Raw genomic sequence first — 21,784 nt, 5'->3', positions numbered from 1 at the left:
TCAATACCAACATGATCTTTTCATCCTGGGCTGCTGCTCGTCTTGCTATTGTTCCAGTTGCTTGAGCAACATCACTCCCCTTTCGTCCAAATTTGGAGACTTGGAAAGTGAAAAGAAATCCCGCCAGAATTGGCGAGCCTCTGTGTAGTCTGGCATGTACTTCCGTAGCAGTGTCTTCCATTCCTGATCTGCTTGGCCCAAGCCAATTCCTGCGCAAGTGAACTCCCACCACACTGGAAAGAAGCCACTTGCCTCCCAATCGATGATTCCGGCGAGATTACCATCCGCAACAATGATATTCTCGTGGTTCAGATCCCCATGAGTGAAGGTATATGGCATCGCGGAGGGCATACGCTCGCGTAGCCGTTGAAGAACCTTTTCAGGAAGTCCACTCAACGATTTGGCCATTTCTTCCCAAAGCTCGTCGTCTGAGGAGAAAGGTCCATGAGGAATACCGTAGGTATCCGGAAATAAGAATGCCGAATAAATGGGCCGGCCTTGTAGGCTCTGCATTTGAGGTGCATGAAGTGGTCGGAGTTGATGAAGGAATTCGGCGGTTTGGCGTGCCACTCGCTCCCTCTCAGCAGTTGACATTGACGCCCAGACAGCACTCAGTGGCTCGCCTTGAATACGTCTGCTTATCATGAAATATCGCCCCGTCTTTTCGCTCCAGTCCTCGATAATGATCGGAATAGGGATCGAGGTCTTTTCCTTCAGATATCGAATGTTCTCGGCTTCGAAATTAGGAGGGTTGTTTGATCGTTCTTTCAGAATCAAATTGGAGCCCAGTGACCATACCCCCCGATCGCTCACGCCATAAAATAACTTCACATGGCTGTCATAGCGACACGCATTCTGACGTTCCAGAGTCCAGCTGCATGCTGTACATGCGACTTCCTGAGTCGTCATCGGATCCAACAGGAAAGACCTTGAAAACACGCAAGATGTACGCTTGGTTGGTGTTGTCGCTTTGCAAGCAGGATGAGGTAGTGTGAGGAAGTGAAATGGATGGCTGACCGCCTACAAGTCGAGGCTATGGTCTTGCACTTTAAAATGACATCGTAGACCTCAAGGGCTTCTTGGTAGGTTAGTGTGCATCTTCGCCCTAACAGCCCTAGTCAGTTCCTTCCAATCATATTCAACACATGTCTCTCGGAATAAGAGGAGAATCACAACCCCCGCCCGTCCACACAGCCACAACAGCCACACCGCCATCAAACGGTCTTGCACACGACCTCGCATGTTATTATTCTATTTTTACTTCGTCCTGGGGCTTCAATTCTCAACATCACAGACCTGGAATCTCAACTTTTGTCAAATTTGCTGCTCATGTCCCATGTTCGTGTTCATGCACAATGCGGCGCTTGCGGTTTTGTTTTTCAGGCCGGCGAACGCATTCTAGCAAGTACGAAAGAAAAATAATAACCATACTCTCTGATATGTATCACCACTGACAACACCTATATGTGGCTCAGTTATCCAAGACTCTAGCTCAATCCTACTGATTGATGCATACAACTTCCCTGACTCTGGCTACTGCCAACAAGGCAATGATCGGTGGCTATTCTGTCGTCTTGTTGACTGTAGGCGGTGTGCCTTGGGTTCCGGGAGTGCGACTCTACATGTTGATTGCTACAATCTCTATGCCCAAAACGTCACATCCAAGAAGGAACTCGATTGGCTCTGGACAGCAGCCGTGTGGAGGTTGCCGTGGCCAAATGCACCGCCTCTTCGATTACCTCCAGGCCCTGGACTTGATGTGCAGAGAAGCATGGGCATAGCGGCGGGTCTATGCTGCCTCCCATCATTAGGGTCACTTCCCAATTAGATCGCGTGGATGGTGTGGAACTTGGCTTGCAACGATCTGTGTCGTTTGAGCGCTGTCCTGGATCTGCAGAATCACTTGTCAAAAGCTGATAACAGTCGACGTACCATCTCTCTGAGTCGAATACAAGAGTGGCACCGTGACCAGCCTCCGGTCACAATGACCGATTCCGTGACGAGCGGCGGCGACTTCATTCGTCTCACAATTGATTCACTCGGGTTGGAATCAATAGAGAGATTCGTGTTCCGACCTAGGAAAGGGGCACTCAAAGGCACGCGTTTTCGATATGTGCTTGAGGCAGAGTGCCTCTTTTCTGATGCAGAGGTCGAGTTCAAGGTTCGCCACCCTCCCAAAGAAACCCAGAGCCGTTCCTTTAACTCATCCGTTCTAGCTGGGCCGGGCACGTCTCAAGTTCTCATCAGCACTTGACACCGTAGTGTTCTGGGACACCCCTACACCACCGATCTTAAACCGGTTTCTCCCCCCTGCAGAGAAGGTACCAGGAAAAGCGTTTCTGATGTGGGTATATCCCCCTCTACCGGCACAGGATGGAATCAAGATTCTCGGTATACGTTCATCATGTTTTTGGTGTTTGCTGGTAGGTTTATCCATCTTAGAGCCAATATCAGGCCATCGTACTCACTAAGTATCTAGCTACATATGGAATTGGCGGGAACTGTGACCGTTGGTCCCTATCTTGGGCCAGAAGTCCAGGACTTTGTGGTCAGCACTACTTCTCGAACTCTCTCGATTCTCGGTCACATGAGCCTGGTATATTCATGTCGTATGCTACAGAGGAAAATCCACACAAACATGACTCATCTGATTGGAAATGTTTCCAGATGGAAGGAATATTGGAGTTCTGGTTTGCTCGAGGGAGAATTCAATTGAGAGTCACTAGAAACGAGTAGCCTACTTATGTGATTTATGCTTACTAGCCCTGTCTCTGTTTTCCCTTGCCATGAACCTTTCCGTGATGTTTCTCCTTAACTCCTCTGGAGCCTTCAGACTCTGAAATATGTGTAATATAGAGCATCTCTGTCACTCCCTTCAGTCACTCCCAATCATATTCAACACATGTCTCTCGGAATATAAGAGGAGAATCGCAACCCCCGCTGCACGGAGCCCAATACTTCGAACGAGTCTAATCTACATTCGGCCGCCTCTTGTACGGCGTACAAATCCTGGACAAAGTTTAATGCTGAATGTTGCTACTTGGGATTGTCTCTACTGCATTCCTCAGCCGACAGGCCTCTGATGAGTTCGATGATCATCTTGGCCGATTCAGCTTCCTGTTGCCAGCATAGCTTGATAATATCTGCGAAAGGTACGCCGCCCAGTTCCGGAAACACTCCACCCATATAAAGTCTCTCGACCTGATCTTCATCCTCCAGGTCATCATAAGGCTCATAGCCGTTGACAATAAAGTAGATCGTCGAGCCCAAACCGAAAAGGTCCTCTTTGATCGTCGCCTGTTGGATGTGTCTCTCAGCCAGGCCCGGTAGCCTGTATCTCACCCCAGGTGCAACCGTAGCCTCCGAGCCGTCCAAGGAAGACCCGCCGAAATCGCAGATCTTTAGACTAAGATCAATATCCAGCAAGAAGTTGCGCGGCCCAACATCACTTTGAATGACACCATGGGAGTGTAGAAGCTCAAGACTTTCAGCGGCCTCCATGACCCATTGTGTCCTCTGGGCTGGTGATATCTTCTGTCCGTGTTTCCGAATGTAATTTTTGAGATTGCCGTGGGCCATGTATTCTAGCGTCAATGTGTGGTCGACAGGATCCCAGTGTTTCATCCGCACCAGTCGGGGGTGTGTACCGAGCCTTTGGTATACCAGTGCCTCGATCGCCATCTCTCTTCTGCAGTCTAATGCTTCTGGACGACCTGTCCACGGAGATTTGATGACATCTCCAGACCCAAGACGTTCGACAAGTCCCGTTACACCTCCATCAATGAATTCGCCCTTGATTTCTATAATGTTGACACTTGTCTGAAGCTCTTTGGCAAGGGGCTGTTCCTCGGAGCCGGAAGTTCCTTCGCCGCACGAGCTGGTGTGGTCGCAGCCTAGATGCACACAATTTCAGCTTTTCCGATCGCCAATATTCGCCGCTCGTCGAGGACGCTTTACCTGCCGAAATCGAGGACATGTTTTTAGGTGTTGTTGATCATGATTGATTGAAGTTATATTGGTACTTTGTGAAGAACCTCCGGCAAGTGACGGTGTAGACGTGGAGGGTGCGGCTCGGCGACCGATTTTCCGCTCCGGGCTCATCAGCTGCCACAGTGCTGTCGCCACGCCACACTGACCTCACGTCTCGTTACTCTGTCCTGTCTGTTTCGTCCATCATCATGTTTGCATACGCAAAATGTGCTGCGCAGTCTAGACCACCCCTTCAACCTCAAGCCTCTTGTTTGAAATCCAAGGTTGTTAATCACTGAAGAGTTCTTCATAGGTGATCTACAATATTATCGGTCATACTTCACAAGATGCGGGAGAATGACTCCCTATCTTTCGACCTCATTTCCGAAGATGTCCCAGACACAGAACCTGGCACTATTACCAAGCTTTGGACACAGGTCCATGCTACTCGGCCGATAGCAGGACAAAATTCGATGCCAGGCTGTCGCAGCCGGCGCCTTGGCCTACACGTCATGAGCTTTGAAGGCGCCACTCCCGACGGCGGTGGCACGCCGGATGATGGATGATATCTGAACCACTACCTCGCTGATCGCGCTTAGGACACAATAGAGAGCAGGCGGGACAGCAGGAATCGCTTATCCTTGTATCGTTACTTGCAATTCATAGTTTTTCTGTCAGCTTGTGAACCAAGGCAGGAAGTAATGCTTGTTCTGTCTTCTTGACCACAAGTAGATTTGTGGCTCGTCTCCTTTTGGCGTCGATGTTCGACTTGTGGGGTTTGCGTCGCGTTATCATGTACTTGACGGGTTGTAAGCTCAGCAATGAACTGCTCCAGTGATACTTTGTGCTGGTCCATTCGCTCCTTGAGTTCCATCGCTCTGTCCTCCTCTCGGTCGCTCTGATCTAACTGGGCCAGCTTCGTCCTCACAAAATCGTCGACTTCAATCCCCGAGTATCGACTCATATGTTGCTCCCACGCTTCACAACCAATATGGTGTTGCAGTTGCGTGAAAGGGAGACTTTGGGGGTGATTGAAGCCGCATGACAACAACATATGGAGCATCATGACTCCCGAAGTTTCAGACCATTCCACAAGACCTGAGAGTCCTTTCCCTTGCTTTTCCGACATTCTCTCCTATTCCTCTGATAAGACGTGCCTGAAGAGTCTCAAGTGTTTTGTGAATCTGGTCAGGATCTCATGCTGATCGTCATCAGAGAAGGTGTCCACGTTATTCAGTCGGATTCCGAGAAGCCACCATGGCGCGGAACCAAATAACTGAGCCGGTCCGACATATGACCACTCGAAATCCACAAGTCCAACGATGGCGAGATCATCCTCGCCCCTTACGATCACACTTGCCAGGCTCAGATCGTCACAAATCGGCTTGAATGGGCCGCGATCGAAATCTGGATGAATGAAGCTATCCAGCAGAGTCTGCAGGGTGCTAAGCGACTCGTATTTCGTCCGAGCGTTGAATTCACCTCCGATCGAATTCGGTTGACTCCAGAATTGTTCCCAATATTGTTCGAGGACGTATCGGAAGTACTCGCTCGTTGTTGAGAACCCGAGGTTTCGATTCCCTAATTGTCAACTAATTAAGATGCAAAAGTGAGAACAAAAGGAATGGCTTCTCTCACCAAACGTATCAACTCCTCCAGTCTGCAACATATCATGCACCTTGAAGGTCAATGGGCGAACTGGCGCACGGTATCTGGTCTTCGGCACTAGCAGACTGCCGATACGGTCAAAATCGAATTGGAAAAGTTGGAGGAGGATCTTGGCGAGCTGCCTGTACAATGACTCTATCACGCTCTCGCCAATGTCGTCTCTGATGAGCCTGAAATTATGCGTCGCACGAGGATCACCCAGAATGCTGTCGAGGGGTACGCCTTCTATGAAATCCAAGATAATATAAGGCCCCAAGCCTAGCGGGTTGGCGGCAGCAAGCCCCCAATACTTGATTTCGGGGAACAGGAATGGTAGTGTTCTCGCGGATGAATGACACGGTTTCGACTTCCACAGCAACTTTTCGTCGGCGTAGTCGGGAGAGACATGTCCGGCTAGAGGTAATCGAACGAGCCACTTTATGCCATCACAAAAGGTCACCTCCTGCCTGAGGTTATATGAGCAGTAGAAGAGAGTTCAGTCAATCTCACAAGCAAGTCTTAGAGGATGTAGAGCCGATACCTAATTGACAAGTTCCTTGCGCTTCTGCTCGAGTAGGTTGATCCAGCGTGAGCATTCTGCATCATTGAGAAGTTAAAGGCGTTTTTGTGCATTCATGACGTTGGCTTGGCTTTAGCAGAAGATTCACTATCGGCAGACATGCAGGGTATATACTGGAAAAGAACGTGGATAATAGACCTCAAGAGTCTGTGAGGCTTTGTTAGTAACGTCGTCGTTTAAGCTCCACGGCGTCTTGAGCAAGACTTATCCGGTGAAATCGTAACATCGAGCAGCTAAGCATGCCTAGCCATCGGATATGTAGCATTCCGGGCGGCTGAGTCTCCTCCAGGGTGTAAGGGGCAGGTGCCACCTGTAGGCCTGATGGACATAAAAAGGGCCAAAGTCTTAGCTTGAGTGTCTTCTCCACTACACATCAATCAAGCATCACTACCAGTCTCTCTTTTCAAGGGACGGAGTGGCGTCGGGCGGGTCAGGCGACCTCTGATCCCTGTGCTTGGGCGCTGTAGCAACTAATTATCGGTGTGCAATCGCTTGGTGCGACTCGCTCCAGGCTCCGTTTCTGCTCGACCTTCGTCTGGGGATAATTCCATCTAACTTATACTTGAAGGTGCATCAGAAATTCCTCACCGGCGTAAATATGGCTAGTCACGTTCGTAATTCAGTCAAACAAATCGATGGCGACTCGTGGCTCATCGGCGAGAAACTCGTCCTCCACAAAAAGCAGTCCGCCCAGGAATGGTTGTGGAGGGATAGCAACGACGGCTGCTATTACAGTATTGCGGAAGCTCCCACCCCGCTGCCTATAACTATACCACTTCAAAGCAATAGCTATGTGCGTTTAGTTCATGATGCTGGGGATGCCTTGGCGGTCTGGAGCTTCGGCGATGCATTCCTTAAAGTCAAGCTGGTCCAGGACAGGACGGCCGCTACGAGGGAACACGTCACGCTGCGCTGGCTAGCAGGGCGCAAGCTCAGCTTTGCCATCCCTAACGCGCTACACCATACGGAAGAGGCCGATAGGAGCCACCTGTTTGTCTCACGCGTACCAGGCAGGAGTGTCGCTGACGCCTGGAGGGGCCTGAGCGAGCATGAAAAAGAGCACTGCGTCGTCTGCGTTGGTGAAATTTGCGAGGAGCTGTCAGCCTGGGGCTCAGACGCCATGACTGGTGTCGATGGCGCCCAGCTTCCCGAATCGTTTCTCGATATGTTCCACAATCCACACGACTTCCGCCCCGAGACGCTCCAGGAGAACTGTAGCCAGCTGGGCATGGGTTGCGACACCTTTGTTTTCTGTCATTGCGACCTCGGACCATACAACATCATGGTTGACCGAGGAGGCTCGGTCGGTGTCATCGACTAGGAGATGGCTGGCTTTGTTTCCTGTGAGTGGATCAGGACCAAGTTCAGCGTGTCGTGGGCTTTGGACTTTGCATGGGACGGTGTCGATGGTGATGATCCAGTATTAACCGAGTGGAGGATGCGGGTTTCACAACAGCTCGGGAAGAAAGGGTTTCCCGAGGTTGCAGAAGCATGGAAGCAATGGTACAGAATGTGTGTGGCTTCGTTGCAAACGGAGGAAACATGATATGCTAAGTCTGCATAAGGGAGCGACATATATGAAATTGGAGCCATTCTCCAGCGTCGCATCATCTAGCTACCTTTCATTAGCTCTGTTAAAGACGCAATTGACGTCTGACTTACGATGTTAGTTGGGATAATTATGCCTTGATCCAATCTCAAGCAATTATGAGTGCCCAGAGAAAGTAAAACCAAAGCCGGTCAGGCCAATGGTCTGGTGCATTTGGTGACTTAGAATTCAGGAGGTAATAGCTTTCCCCGTTATTGGTGAAATGAAGGCCAGGGTCCATTTCGATCACCAACACATTTGGTAGGTACAAAATCAGGTTAGCCATTATTTGTTTTCGGTCTGTCCAGCCGGCCCTGTAAGAGATGTTGGTGATCCAAGGCTCAACGATTGATTTACAACCCTTCCCTGACTGCTAACGACTAATATTGCCATCTGCGACAACTGGTTTTATTGCGGGTCGCAACTTTTTCTAGTTTAGAGTGGTCTAGAGTACCTAGGTAATAAGTGGTGCGAGAAGCTGGCGCGTGCTGCTGTTGGGACGAGCCCTGGAACCAACATGTTTTCATGGCCCAGGATTGCGCCGCACTGGGTGAAACCCACCATCGACATCGCATTTGCTTCTCCTCTCGTTGCCGCCCTCGACAGCTGTATGCTCTTCATGTTCTCTATGCTCTCTTCTTCCATCGTGTTTCTCCCCTCCACCATATCAGAAGCTTTTTGAGCCAGAATGAGTGCTCGGCAGGACTCTGATAACTTAGCTTGGGACCGGAGCGATGAGCTCTGGGAAGAGGCAAAGAAGCAGGTCCGGCTGTCGTCTCAGTGTCGCAAGATTGAATCCTTGGCTCAAGGACTGCTGGGCAAACCCGCAACATTCGTCGCCCCGGTGATTATAGGCGGCTTCAATGTGCTATATCCCATCCAGATCGAAGATTCATCCGACAAAGTCCTCGTTCGCTTGCCATGTCCCAACCAGGCCCTGTTCCCCGAAGAAAAGACGCTTGCAGAAGCCGCAACGGCAGTATTCATTAGCCAAAGTACTCAACTGCCGGTCGCGAAAGTCCTCCACCACAGCGTTGATTCCGAAATTGGGCCATTCATGATCATTCAGGACCTGAAGACCCGGCGAAACATGACTCGTGCTCTTGAGGCTCCCCGTGATGATCCTAGCGACACGCCTGTCTTGAACCTCGACATTTCGGACCACGATCTCAAGAGGCTGTACACGATCATGGCGCGATGTGTGCTACAGCTTGCACAGCCTACTTTCTCACGCATAGGAGCTCTTGTTGAGACAAGCCCTGGGACCTATCAAGTACGAGGGCGGCCTATCACTCTCAACATGAGCAATATGGTCCACCTTTCCAACATCCCAGCTTCAATCTTCCCATCCGAGGGCACGACATTCAAGGCTGTTGATGAGTGGTATCTGGCGCTGGCCAACATGCAAATGGCAACACTTCTCTTCCAGCACAACGATATAGTAGAATCTGAGAATGACTGTCGGACCAAGTATGTCGCTCGCCAGCTCTTTCGCAGACTAGCCGCACAAGGCCACCTGTCTAGCTATGGCTTTGTCGAGGATGACTGGTCCGCCAGCTCAAAGCGAGCTCGTCCAACACTGCCGGCACCGGACGGCTCAGGGTCTTTCCATCTTTGGTGCGACGATTTCCGCCCGGTCAATGTACTAATTGACGGCGATGACCAGCTCGTTGGAGTTATTGACTGGGAATTCTCCTATGCCGCGCCAACACAATTTATCTTGGACTCACCTTGGTGGCTGCTACTTGATGTCCCGGAAATGTGGGATAGTGGCATCGACGATTGGACAAATATCTACGAGAGACGGCTCCAAACCTGGCTCGCAGCTATGGAAGCGGCAGAGAAAGAGATGAACTTGGAGTCTGGTCTGCTGTTGTCGGCGTATATGCGAGAGAGCTGGATCACGGGCCGCTTTTGGCTAGACTACGCTGCCAGGAGAAGCTGGGCGTTTGATACGATCTACTGGAAGTATCTTGATGAAAGGTTCTTTGGCGAGCGTTCCAAGGATATTCCGATGGAAGAACTTTGGAAGACGAGGGTATCGCTGTTGAGCGAAGCAGAGCGAGAAGCGATGGAGCCACTGGTGCAGATAAAGATGGAGGAGTCAAAAGACCGACGCTTGATCGATTGGGACGGGGAAGAAGCGAGGCAGCGCCTGGCCTCCTTTCTCTTTGATTGATTACATCTACTACTGCGCATAGCCTCGCATTCATACTTCCCACGTAGCATCGTAGTGACCTGGTGGTACTACACTTAGCCCTCTAGTCTGCAGCGAGGTATGGAGTTTAATGGCCTTGATCATGTTCTGTGCTCAATCAGAGAGGTGTCTCTTGCTGTTGATTAGATTGGTGGATCTTTTGTATGCATCAGCTCACCCTTATGCACGAGGAAAGAAAATGCTGAGGGGAACTTTCGGGTGTTGTGGAAGCAAATCACCATCTGCCTCAGCCGACCCAGGTGCAGGTACCTCTAACTATAGGGTATCCTCCTACTCTTCCTATTGCTATCTCTCCTTAGCTGCTGCATCTCGCACTTATCTTGCCATCCGTTTCTCGACTTCTGTTTGTAGCCTCGTCTGTTCGAGCGGTATCGGCCTCTAAGCCGCCTCTATTCAGCGAGCTGTAATACACTAAGGTGTAATGGTTAGTTCTGTCGCTTGTAAGTTACCAGAGGGGATGCTAAATGGCACATTTGCGCCAACCCTCACTATATATCCAGCAAAAGGGCATTTCGGGCCTGGTCGAACCTCTGAAACCTGATGAGGACGGGCATCGCACCTCAATCCTGGACTCTTTTCGCACCTTGAAACTCCTTGAACTCCTCGAACCTGGCTGTGAGCCGCTTCTCCGGAATCCAGACAAGACTCAGTGGCCGAGGTTGGTGTTGGCTCGAGGTGGTATATGGATAGGGTAGGGATGGAGGAAGATCCTTGGAGAGCGGGATCCTTGGACACAATATGGTTCTAGGCAGCACAACCTCCAACAATGACTGCCCTCTCTGCCCTCCTGAACGTTAAGAACGGTAAGTCGCTCATCCAACCTCTCGGCTCTACTATTTGAGGATGTTGATGATAGAAGTCTAGGCACCGCATGTTCCAGAGGTTCCTAGCTCCTCTGCATACATAAAGAGGTTAATTATTGATGGGATCAATGGAAGAAGGTTTGGTTGTTGGTTTTGTTTTTGTTTGAGGGGGGCGAGGGGGAACCATACTGTATACAATCTCGCATGCCTCAAATGGTTCACAACGTCAAGGGCAGTTGAATAAGATTCATTCCAACAACCCTGAATTATGTGTCCAGCAGTATTGCCATCGAGTGACGGGAACTCCCCCATAGCATATTTCTTGTCCACCTCATTGTCATCCAGCTCCGGATATGGTCTTTCCCAGGTGGTGATTTCGTATATGGCCGATCCCAAACCAAACAGCTCCCTGTTCATGATAGGCACGTCGTCGTATTCCCGCCCTCGTGAGGGCAAATGGTAACGGGATTCGTGCGTCTGATCCCATTTGAAATCACATCCTTCAAGGAGGGAGCCGCCAAAGTCGCCAAGTTTGAGGCGGGGTCCGTCAAACACAAAAATATTTGAGCAAGATAGATCGCAGGACATCACGCCCCGCGAGTGCATATAGCTCAAGCCGGTGGCTACATCCAAGGCCATCTGCAAGCGATGTTGGAGAGGAGGCGGGCTAGTCATTTTCCAAATGTAATTGCGGACCGACCCCAGGGGAGCCATCTCCAGGCGTAGCGAGTGGACTCCCGGATAGACTTCCTCAAGACCAAAGCATCGCACAATCTGAGGATGCTGACCAAGATGTGTGTAAATCGCGGCTTCTCGGGCCAGACGCTCCTCGCAGGGTTCTCCGTAATCGAAAACCAGCTCCCTGCCAGCCCATACCTGATATCCTTTAAGGACGGTTTTGTTGTCTGTTGTCGTCACATAGCAGGTGGTGCCCACCCCAAGGACTCGAGGCGAAAAGTCCTCCATCACTTGGAGGCGAATCTGTCATCAAGTATGAAATCTCTGGTACAATAGCTGCTGAAGGAAGTTGACGACTTGTACTTCTTAATTTGTTCTTATTGGCGTGGGTAAGTGGCTTAGGCAGCACTCGGTGTGCTGCGGGAGCTCGGGTCCACCATTTCGCCGTCAGCCACATGCAATGCCCACTTTGTTAAGCCACATATGTGGGGGCGAGTCGTCTTAATAAGCTTCTGATCATACGGACTTGGCCCTATGGGGTTAGTCCTCCCGGACGGAATACAGCCACGTCGCGCCGCACGCACCGCCCATTGAATCTACCTTCGGGCCCAACCAGATAATTAAGTGAATGGATTTCGACCTATATTGGGCTTCAAGGGCCCATGTGTAGGCCTTTTGCTTAGACATCGATAGAGGATCACCTATTTGGAATGGTGATGAGACTATTGACAGTTTCAAAGCCGTTCTCTCTCTGGCAAAACCGGTCGGTCCAGGCCCTGCCAGCTCTTTGTCACCTTCACTCCTCAGTCTCCCAACACGGATCAATTATCCATAGGATTAATGAACCTATTGAGGAGGAGCTGCTCCCAGACGGTCGGCTGAAATACTTTCCTCCGACGCAACCTGACGAGGTATTGGATGGCAGATTCAAGACGATATCCAAGCTTGGTTTTAGAACTTGCTCGACCGTATGGCTAGCAGAGAATCTCAAATTGTAAGCGGTCCCCCGTCGTGCGTGCGACCTGTACATACCATACACTCCACCCTTCGCCTGACAATCGTGTTAGCAAAAAGTGGATGAAACTGGGGAAACCAACCATCCCGCGCTATGTCAGCATCAAGATTGCGGCGATTGACACAGACGCCTCCGGGGAGCGGAGGAAGTCCGAGCTTATCGCCAGCGCCAAACCACCACATGAAGGTCTCTCGTTGATCAGGACACCTATCGCTGAATTTCAGGTGGAAGGACCAGAAGGCACGCACATCTGTCTCGTATACGAACCGATGAGAGACTCTTTTCCAATTCCAGCGCAGATTGCCGCGAGAAAGATTGGGTCCACCCTTGTTCAAGCTTTACACCTTTCTTCTCCTGGAAGCTCTAGATTATCTGCACTCCGAATGCCATCTCATCCATACAGGTAAGGCCTTGCTATATATAGATGGTTCCTCCAGCTAACTATGATGTGTCAGATACCAAGGACGATAACATCCTAGTAACAATTGAGAACAAGGCTGTCTTGGCCGACTTTGTCAGATTATAAAGGAAGAACCCCCAGGTCTGCCATACCCGACCTGAACATGGCCGCATAACCTATCTCTCGCAAGACGACTTTGGCCCTTTACAGGGCTCCAGCCTCTTTCCCAAGTTGGCCGATTTCAACCTCACTGTCCCTGGCCTACCTGGTGGCCTAGGGCATGTTTTTGCCATCCAATCTCACCGCTTTCGTGGCCCAGAGGTGCTGCTCGGTTGTGCTTGGTCGTACAGTGCCGACATCTGGAACTTTGGTCTTTTTGTAAGCACGTTTCCCGAGCTCCCAAATAGCTACACTAACACAGACAGCTGTGGAACCTCCTGGAAGACACCAGCCTGTTCGACCGGCCTGCTGGCGAGGATGGCGAATACGACGCACACATCCACCTTGCACAGATTGCTTCTCTCCTCGGAGAGCCTCCGGAGGAACTCATCAAAAGGGAGCGACTCTTTCGCGAACTCCATCTAAAAGCGCCGATTCTGGACCTACGCGGCAAGGAGTGCAGAACTATGAATGAGTTCTGGGGTGGGCCTTTTTTCGCTAATGATAGTAAGTCACGCAGCCAAACATACACCTGCAAGCATCATTAAAAAAGATGGGAGAACTTACACGCTTTTCTGTAACAGACCAGATGTTCCGTAGGGATCTTCTCACCGGCGGCAAGAGCCTGGCAGATGCGGTGACGGAACTAGCCGGTGATGAGAAGAAGAAATTTCTTGACCTCGCATCTAGCATACTCCAATGGCTACCTAAAAAGAGGAAGACTGCCAAGGAGCTGCTGAGCCATCCCTTTTTCGAAGAGATTCGTAACGATCGCGACCGGCATCAGAGCGGATGATTCTGAATCAACATGCATCGAGAGTAGTCTTGCCCGGCCGTGTGAACACACAGCAACCAAGACTAAGTACTCACCCAACGATGAAACCCGTCATCAACTCTGGGTAGATCCCCATCATACTCTACCGAAACCACTCGCCCCTCCCAGGACTCACTTTGCTCTCCCAAAGGCTATCCAGAGGCGCCCAAATCGCCTTCGACCCCGTGCCCGATCGAGTTGCCAAAGCTCGAAAACCCTGGTCACTGTATGCATGACGTGAGATTGATGCCTTCATCCAATGCTGTGCCATTCTTGACCTTACCAAGTTGACGGGGGCACAGGAAACAAGGCCTAGTCTTGAAGGTCAGCGCTTTCGCGCCAACCTTCTCAGCAACCCCCCCGGGAGCGTCTTGCCACACAATATACGCCCTCAAAAAGGACGATCGGGGCTTTGTTAGACGCTTCTTGTTTTGGTGGCGAACGATGCATGCCAGGTTTCGAGGCGCGTGATACTGGGAGGTTTGTATCTGGCGTTCAGGTCAAGCAAGTGATGGGAACCCGTCTTTTCTACGTGCACGACATTGCGATAGCTGACGAAAGGCACCTAGTGCTTTAATTGCCTTGCGGTGAACTACATCTATTTCTGAGACGTACAAAAGGGCAACGTGGGAACCGTGTTGAATGTCGTCCCAATCGTTTGAACCTCGGCCGCGACCTCTGTGCCGAATCGCTAGCTGCATTGGTAATGATTCGATGGGATGGCCTGGAACCAGGCGAGGCCAGGTTCATACGTGCCTCCCTTCCAATACATATCGGGCAAAGGGAATTCCTGGCCTGGTCGGACAGACCCAAGTGCTTCTGCTAAGCCATGGGTGTGACAAGGTTCTGCTTGGGTGTGAGCTGCTTCTCGGGAACCCAGACAAGCAGAGTCCTGATAAAATCTAAGAATCTCCGTTCTTCACCCTTCAATGAACACTCTGGGAACTAAACCATGCATCGAGGGCTGAATTCAGGCGTCACGAAGGTGGTTCAAGGTTGGTAATAATCTCTTGCTACAAGATACGTTACTGAGCTGCTTCAGGCCTTTCGGTAAAAAGATGCAGGCAGACCTCACGCTCTTCATCGCTGGTCGTGATCCACCAGCCCACTCCGCTATTCTGGCCTTCCAAAGCGATGGTTTCAGTGCTGCCCGGTGAGGTGATCAGGAACGGAACACGACCACCTTGGCCGTAAGACCTCGACCGCTCTCTCACACCTTCGTCACTAACATTCCCCTCGAGTGAGCCTTTGCTACCGACGCTATTCTCCATCATTGTCGGCTGCTGGGGACTATCTTGCAGCCTTCCTGTTCCTGTTCTGTAATTAGCCAAAGAGGTTGCACAGAAGAAAGATAATGGTTACTCTTTGTCTGATTTCTTGACCGAATGAGATGCACTTGATCGTGTCCGTCGTTTCGACTCATGGCTCCCACTAGCCTTTGAAGGCGGGCTGACGGATGGTCTGGACCGCTTGGATTGGCTCCGGTCCGTGGTGAAGCCTGATGTAGAGCTGGCGGTAAAGCTCATTGAGGGGTCGTCGCTGGGAGCCACGTCGGTTGGGCTCGCCTCTTGAATTTCATCTTCTGGATAGTGAGGAACAGGATATGCCCCGCCATCGTCCTCGGAATCGTAGTGGCTTCCAGCGATCGAATGCTGGAGTTCGTAGTCAGCGCCCTGCAAAGCGACAGAATGTGAATGATTTGTAGATCCAAAAGGAGTCGAGACCTCGTCTTCGATGAATTCTGCCGCGCCCGCTGGAGTAGTTGTTCTCTCACGCTGTGATGCTTTCGCGTTCGCTGCTTGTATGAAACGTTCTCGATGTTGCTTGGCGAGGTCTCGAACATTTCGAACAGCAGTGGCCCCTTGAGCAAAACCCTCCCGATTGCCGGTCATATAGTACCCATTCACCTCGGTCATGTGGTACTCAGACGGCCCCTTTTAGCTCAATGGCGCTGTGACGTGATGGGCATACAGTTTGAGTGTCCCACCCTGGTAGCTCGAGATATAGGTATAGGGTACACCATCAAACTCCGAAACATCCTTTCCATAATTTGAAGAGCGTGAATAGCCCTGGATCCGACGGCACCGTTGTAACGAGCTTGTCGCTCAGCCACAGCCCCACTACCATCCGGTCCTTTAGCCTCAAGGAGAAGTTGGGTGCGAGAGGCTTGTCCTGCATGGTTGATGGGATGAGGTGATGGCCAAGTTCGTCGCGGACAGGAAGAGACAGCTCCTCGGGACACGCTCCGTAGTAGATATCTGGCTTGGCTGGAGCAATCGTCCCGTCTGTGAGCGGCTCGAGGTTTCCGAACATCGTGTTCCGAGCCGACGGGTGAGCAGTTTGTGTGGGGGGGGGGGGGTCCGAGGATGGTCGGAATGACATTTGCTATTTGCTAGTACGTCGTCTTTGTCTTTTCCTCGGGCATGGTTCTGCCGAAATGCTTTGAAGGCGCCATCAAAGAAGTTGGACGGGGAGAGCGACGGCCTAGGTATGACCATTGTCGCCCTAACTTCATCCAAATCTGGTTCTTGTAAAGAATATCCAGGGTGGACGCGATGATCGGTCAGGTGCAAGTCGAAGTCGCGGTTGTATGGCGTCGACCTCTTGGTCTTGGTCGTTTTGGTCGTCGCCGAGGTGGGTAGTGTAGAGGTTGGGGCCGCGGACTTCGTCCTCTGGCTTCGTGAAGATTGGCTTGTGCTGATGGCGATAGGTGGACTGTTTGATGGGGGGCGAGGATACTGAACAGACTCGTTAGGTAGCCACTTGCAAATGGCGCAGAGAATTTCTTACCCCGCGAAGGTCAGATAGGTCTGGGCCGCCGTGTCTCGCAAATCGAGCAAGATCTCTAGCATTACTAGTGGTGGTAGAAACATGAGAAGGGCGCAGAAGGCTAGTCCTGCGGTTGTGCTCTTCTACCGCTCCACGGGTCAGCGAGAGGCTGGACAGTCTGTCATAAAACTCGGGAGGGTATTTCCAAGATGCCCAGGCGTCCAATTCGATCTCGCTTCTCGTCTTGCTCTTCTTAGCCGGACGTTCGGTGATGCTGGCGGGCGGAGAGTTTTGGGCGCGTTGTCGCCTTCGTCTCTGCGGCGTCGCCATGGATGTGATCCATCGTTGAGAGGATAGAGGAAAATGTGGGAGACGGGTTTTCGGGTCGCCGCGAGGGTCGCCTGGAGGGTCGCCGCGTTGCTCTTTGCGGTTGAAGCTGAGACTCGTAGTCGTGAGGTAATGTTGGGGCTGGATGCAGGCCGGCGCCCCATTTTCCCCGAGCTGGAGCCACTGTATCCCCTTAGGCCCTGAAAGTCGGCTTTTTGGTTCCTTTTACAGTACAGATATCTACAACAAGATCAACATCGATTATCTGAAATCCCTGGCTAAACCCTGACCAAACCCCGGACAAACCCTGATCAATCCCTGTGACCATAGGCCTCATTGGTGACAATACCTAGATCATTGACAGGGCTGACAAACTCTTGTACAAGTATCTTGAAGTGATTATTTTGTCGATCTGAGTATTTCAGAAGCTCCTATTTGATGGGATCCCTGTACTTGTAGGTGCCACTTTAGTTACGAAAAAGCCGACTTTCAGGGCCTAAGGGGATCACTACTCGACGACCCCGGTGGACCTGGCACTACTACCTGTGGGTCAATGCAACTTTAGTCCGTGTGAGTGCACGGAATGCCCCACATGCCAACTATTTATGGGTCAAACCCCACACACAGTGTCAGGTCGTCGAGTTAGTGTCAGCTGAACACATTCCTCTTTGTTCCTCCTTGTCGCCGAATTTTCGGTCGACACCCATGCAACAACACAAGCATCAATACAACCACCAATTTTGCCCTTCCATTTTCCGTTGGTACGGGGTGTGACGGGTGTCCTTGACCCAACTGCTGATGGTCGAGGAATCGGAGCTGTCAGATAGCGCCAAACCCAACCTACCATCTCTGAACACAAGGTGCACCCAGGACTCCATGTCCTGTGCTTGTGCTGTACTGTGTCAGGGGCAGGTGCCACCTGCAGGCCGATGGAACAAAGGGCCAAAATATTACCTAGCTTGAGTGTCTTCTCCCTACACAACAATGAAGCATTACTCCATTCTCTCTCTTCAACTGGCGTACCTCTGTGCTCTGCTCGCCATCGCGATCCGCTCACTCACCGCCCTTGCATCTTCCTGCACTTTCGTCACTGAGTTTGCGAAACGTCACGAACGCCCCGGACCCCAGCCCAAAAATAGGGATTGAAGGGAAGCTGCTTGCGCCGCGATGGGAATGTATTGAGCTCCGTAGCTCAATCCAACAGGAACACACTTATGATAGGCGAGATTGATCAATTAAAAAAAACTTTCTGAAGAGAGTGAACTCATTTAATTGCGTGCTCTGGTGTTTCCTTTGCAGACAAATTCTGCACCCCATCACTCCACTGACGGCTGTCCATCCTGCTCTGCCCAGAGTATAGACGTCTGGGTTTGTGATCATTGCCCTCATCCAAGTCCCAGTACGGTTTGTTCGCTCCCTCGCCTTGCTATCGTGCACCGTCAGATCTAGTTCTGCGCGACGACGAGGCATTGTGTGAGGTGGTGGCAGAATCAACAGACGGCGGTAGGCGAGACTTCGCCACCTCGGAAGCTCTCTTCCTGTGTTCCTCAAGGATGACATCCAATGCATCCCTGATCTGGGTAAGGCGTGTGTCTTTTCCCCAATCGAGAATGTTTCGCACTCGACTACGGAAGTCCTTGAACTCCTCTGGCCTTGATAGCAGGAAAGCATCAACTCGTTGGAGGCAATAGTTCAAGTCATCTTCCTTCCATGATATGTATATTTGGGCGGTGTTATTGTCTACAGCAATGCTGTAGGAGAAGTTGTCGACACGCTCTACTCTCTGGTACTCTTGAAGCGACTTGTTTAGCTGGCTCATAGCGCTGAGGCACGCTGATGAAGCACCGGCACACTGATTTGCAGCAACCCAGAGGTCACCTTGAGTACCTCCAGCAGCTTTGAATTCGACGGCCAAGAACGGAAACCTGAGGCCTTGTGTTGTCGCTTCCGCAAATCGTGCATTTCGATGCAGACTAGCTTGGGCCAAGAATTGTGGTTGGGTGAAGGCCTCATACCCAGAATATCCGTAGAGGAGATCGGGTTTCGGCCCGGAAACCCTAAACGGGCTTTCAGGGTTGTTGGGAATGAGATGGGAAGACATCAGGGATGACTTGGCAATTCCCAAGCCTGCCGAGCTTCCATAGGTGCGATCCCAGACTTTTGGAAATACCGTGTCTTCGAGAAATCCCTCCACATCTGCCTCAGTACATCCTCGTGCAAGAGAGTCCAGTCCGTCAAGATATCCGTCAATTTGCTCTGACGACGGACCGGGTGAGTCCCGTTTCTTTGTTCGTAATGTCTCGACATGACAGGAGACATGGTCAGGAAGCTGGTTACGGGAATCTCGAACATAAACTCCGTTTGACCCTAGGTTGTTTTGACGATAAGACGGATGGCGAACACGGGCAGTGCTGGAAGCAGAATCCTCTGTTGCCTGGTATGAACGGGATACAAGCGAAGGCCGCGTCGGCGGCACCGTGAACCCGTCGGCGCCCGTTGTGTAACCCATCTCCGGCGCCGATCTCGCGAGCTGCCTCGAAACCGGGTCGTCGTCTGTATGATAAAGATGGCTATCTGACCGGCAGCGTTTTTCTCTGTCCGACCCGATAGACTCGAGCCACTCGGAAACAAAGGCGTCGAGAGAGTCGGGGCGGTTCGGACGGACGGGATCGATGAAGTCTTTGAGAAACGAGGCGTACGGTCGCGTAGGACGCTTAGGCTTTGGCTGCTGTAGAGTCGTCTGCATGATTTCCTGTTAGTCGTTGGCCGGCGTAGGAGAACGTTGTCGTACCTCGGCCGCTTGCTCTGGTCTCCCGTTCCCAATCGGGGGCTGTTGCCGGGCTCTCTTCGCGGGCAGCGGATCGATGTCGAAAGTCGCATCAAGCGACCTTTTCGTAGACTGCAAAAGCGCGTCCCAGGGGAGATATCTGCCCACTGGCGATTGCTCCTCGGGGCTCTGAGGAGGCTCTGTATCCGATGAGTTAGCACAGCTCCTCACCGTCCACATACAAGAGTATTGTCGACATTCATACCTGCACCTGCCCTCGCGACGGCGGCTAGCAGCGTTTCTTGTAAGGCCTTGGAGAGTCTCACGCCAGAGCGACGCGTCCGCGTCTTGGAAATTCCCCCGTTCATGATGAACAATGCGCTGGTGGCAGAGGGGGCTAGTTTCTGGCGAACAAGTTGGCCGCGTTTCAAGAGTCGTTGGTTTCGTCGCAAGGAGTCGCAAAGATTTGCTTCGGTCTTTGTTGGCGCCGCGAAAGTGAAGGAAGATGCGAGGGCGGCTACGTGTGATTGGCCATTCCTGCGTCTCGTGATGTTATGGTTTTTTTTTTTTTGGCATCGCCCTAACCGACCTCAGATAACCAACCGCCTAAAGCTTTTAGCGTGGTTTGACTCTCTAGACGGGACGGGGGGACCATGGAACAGCCTAGAATGACGACAGTCATGAAACAATCGCTTTGAGCCGCAGGGCACTGGCAGGCATCCAGAGCCGCACTGGAATCCCCGCTCCCACTAGTACGAAGTAGGACCAGTTGCCATTAGTTTAACGGTGGTTTTGGCTGCCGTGACGTTGACCTCCCAGAAGCTTTTGTTGGCCCAAGCCCCTACCAGCTTTTTGCTGGCAAAACCCCAATGCCCGTAAGGATGCACGTCTGGATCATGATCTACGGCGTGGATCGGGATGAGAGATCCATCGTGAGAGTTACGAGGAGGTTCTAGATACAAGACGCAGCGCAAGGAAAGAAAAGAATGATGTCGACTGTGCTCATGTGGAGGGTGTCTGGCCAGAAGTGGGAGGGTTTATTCCCGGGCTGGGACGCACAGTCCCTAGGTACTGGACGGTTGGTGGTCCCCAGGGCTCCCCCCACCCCTTCATAACAACACCTACCGTTTCCTGGCATCAACAATCAGTACGGCGAGTTTTGAATTTCCAAACTGCTCAATCTACCATGTCCAAAAATGAACCAACCGTGACCATATACCGCCATTACTGCCCTTCTGGGGTGAAGGATGTGATTGCTACGGGAGGCAGTGCCTTCATCGGCGAGGTGGACGACTCCACCATCCTGAAGTACACCCTCGCCCCTGGGTGGGGCCATGGAGCGCCTCGAAGCCGAGCGCAGGCTCCTCGAAATCGTCGGGCCGCACCCGCGCATCATCGGGTACAAGGGCTTCCTCCCGGGCATAGGAATCCTCCTGGAGCGGGCGACCAACGGGACCGTAACACAGTACCTGCTCGAGGCGCCGCCGGGGAGGCCGCCGCCCTCCACAAAGCAGCGGCTGGCCTGGTGCCGCGAGGCCGCCGAGGGGCCCGCCTGGGTCCACGGCCGCCGCGTCCTCCACAACGACCTGCACCCGACGAACCTGCTGCTCGACGAGGGGGCTCCACGTCAAGCTCGCCGACTTCCAGGGCCAGCACCTGTCGGCGCGGAGACGGGCGAGGTCGTCATCGACGGCTGGAGCAGCGAGCCGTGCCGCTTCTCGTGCCCCCTTCCGCCGGGACGTGTTCGAGACGTCCTTCAAGCACCTGCTTGACAGCTAGGGCATATTAATCAGAGTTTCTGTCTTGTCTTGTTCAAAGTCTCTCAGAGGCGTGCATCCTGTGGATGTCCAGCCTTCTTGGCAGACGATTGGAGTGCACCGACAACGGTGATTGCTGTCAAGATGAGAATGGGATACAGATACATCAAGGCTGACAAAGGCCTGGTGCAAAGATGACATGGAAGACCACAAGAGTGTCACAGAGGCGTACCACAGGACTGACCTTTTTGTAGTATGCCGCCTACCAGATATGCACAGCAGTAAAGCACATC

At 51.9% G+C, this 21,784-nt stretch overlaps 9 protein-coding genes across 9 annotated transcripts; 4 read left to right on the top strand and 5 right to left on the bottom strand.

The window, feature by feature from the left end:
- Positions 1-45: 45 nt before the first annotated feature.
- On the bottom strand, positions 46-909 carry E0L32_005010 (uncharacterized protein; the record flags this gene model as incomplete). The annotated part of the gene is made up of 1 exon (XM_031139485.1): positions 46-909. The coding sequence occupies one exon, from the start codon at positions 907-909 to the stop codon at positions 46-48; it is 864 nt and encodes a 287-aa protein (XP_030996612.1).
- A 2,127-nt stretch (positions 910-3,036) lies between these two features.
- Positions 3,037-3,976, bottom strand: E0L32_005009 (uncharacterized protein; the record flags this gene model as incomplete). Its single annotated transcript, XM_031139484.1, has 2 exons — positions 3,037-3,893; positions 3,958-3,976. The coding sequence occupies 2 exons, from the start codon at positions 3,974-3,976 to the stop codon at positions 3,037-3,039; spliced, it is 876 nt and encodes a 291-aa protein (XP_030996611.1).
- Positions 3,977-5,104: 1,128 nt separating this feature from the next.
- E0L32_005008 (uncharacterized protein) lies at positions 5,105-6,212 on the bottom strand (the record flags this gene model as incomplete). Its single annotated transcript, XM_031139483.1, has 3 exons — positions 5,105-5,550; positions 5,608-6,083; positions 6,127-6,212. The coding sequence occupies 3 exons, from the start codon at positions 6,210-6,212 to the stop codon at positions 5,105-5,107; spliced, it is 1,008 nt and encodes a 335-aa protein (XP_030996610.1).
- Positions 6,213-6,794: 582 nt separating this feature from the next.
- E0L32_005007 (uncharacterized protein) lies at positions 6,795-7,517 on the top strand (the record flags this gene model as incomplete). Its single annotated transcript, XM_031139482.1, has 1 exon — positions 6,795-7,517. One exon carries the CDS (start codon positions 6,795-6,797, stop codon positions 7,515-7,517), a length of 723 nt encoding a protein of 240 aa, XP_030996609.1.
- Positions 7,518-8,472: 955 nt separating this feature from the next.
- Positions 8,473-9,963, top strand: E0L32_005006 (uncharacterized protein; the record flags this gene model as incomplete). Its single annotated transcript, XM_031139480.1, has 1 exon — positions 8,473-9,963. The coding sequence occupies one exon, from the start codon at positions 8,473-8,475 to the stop codon at positions 9,961-9,963; it is 1,491 nt and encodes a 496-aa protein (XP_030996608.1).
- A 2,918-nt stretch (positions 9,964-12,881) lies between these two features.
- E0L32_005005 (uncharacterized protein) lies at positions 12,882-13,853 on the top strand (the record flags this gene model as incomplete). The annotated part of the gene is made up of 4 exons (XM_031139479.1): positions 12,882-12,901; positions 13,027-13,276; positions 13,324-13,564; positions 13,642-13,853. 4 exons carry the CDS (start codon positions 12,882-12,884, stop codon positions 13,851-13,853), a joined length of 723 nt encoding a protein of 240 aa, XP_030996607.1.
- Positions 13,854-14,896: 1,043 nt separating this feature from the next.
- E0L32_005004 (uncharacterized protein) lies at positions 14,897-16,184 on the bottom strand (the record flags this gene model as incomplete). The annotated part of the gene is made up of 3 exons (XM_031139478.1): positions 14,897-15,183; positions 15,268-15,805; positions 15,996-16,184. The coding sequence occupies 3 exons, from the start codon at positions 16,182-16,184 to the stop codon at positions 14,897-14,899; spliced, it is 1,014 nt and encodes a 337-aa protein (XP_030996606.1).
- A 2,209-nt stretch (positions 16,185-18,393) lies between these two features.
- E0L32_005003 (uncharacterized protein) lies at positions 18,394-20,102 on the bottom strand (the record flags this gene model as incomplete). Its single annotated transcript, XM_031139477.1, has 3 exons — positions 18,394-19,695; positions 19,759-19,934; positions 20,000-20,102. The coding sequence occupies 3 exons, from the start codon at positions 20,100-20,102 to the stop codon at positions 18,394-18,396; spliced, it is 1,581 nt and encodes a 526-aa protein (XP_030996605.1).
- A 966-nt stretch (positions 20,103-21,068) lies between these two features.
- E0L32_005002 (uncharacterized protein) lies at positions 21,069-21,506 on the top strand (the record flags this gene model as incomplete). The annotated part of the gene is made up of 1 exon (XM_031139476.1): positions 21,069-21,506. The coding sequence occupies one exon, from the start codon at positions 21,069-21,071 to the stop codon at positions 21,504-21,506; it is 438 nt and encodes a 145-aa protein (XP_030996604.1).
- Between the last annotated feature and the right edge of the window lie 278 nt (positions 21,507-21,784).

Source organism: Thyridium curvatum (assembly GCF_004353045.1).
Source record: "Thyridium curvatum strain D216 chromosome Unknown NODE_25_length_444008_cov_73.864110, whole genome shotgun sequence".
Taxonomy (NCBI): domain Eukaryota; kingdom Fungi; phylum Ascomycota; class Sordariomycetes; order Thyridiales; family Thyridiaceae; genus Thyridium; species Thyridium curvatum.
This window is presented reverse-complemented; position numbering and strand designations above follow the sequence as displayed.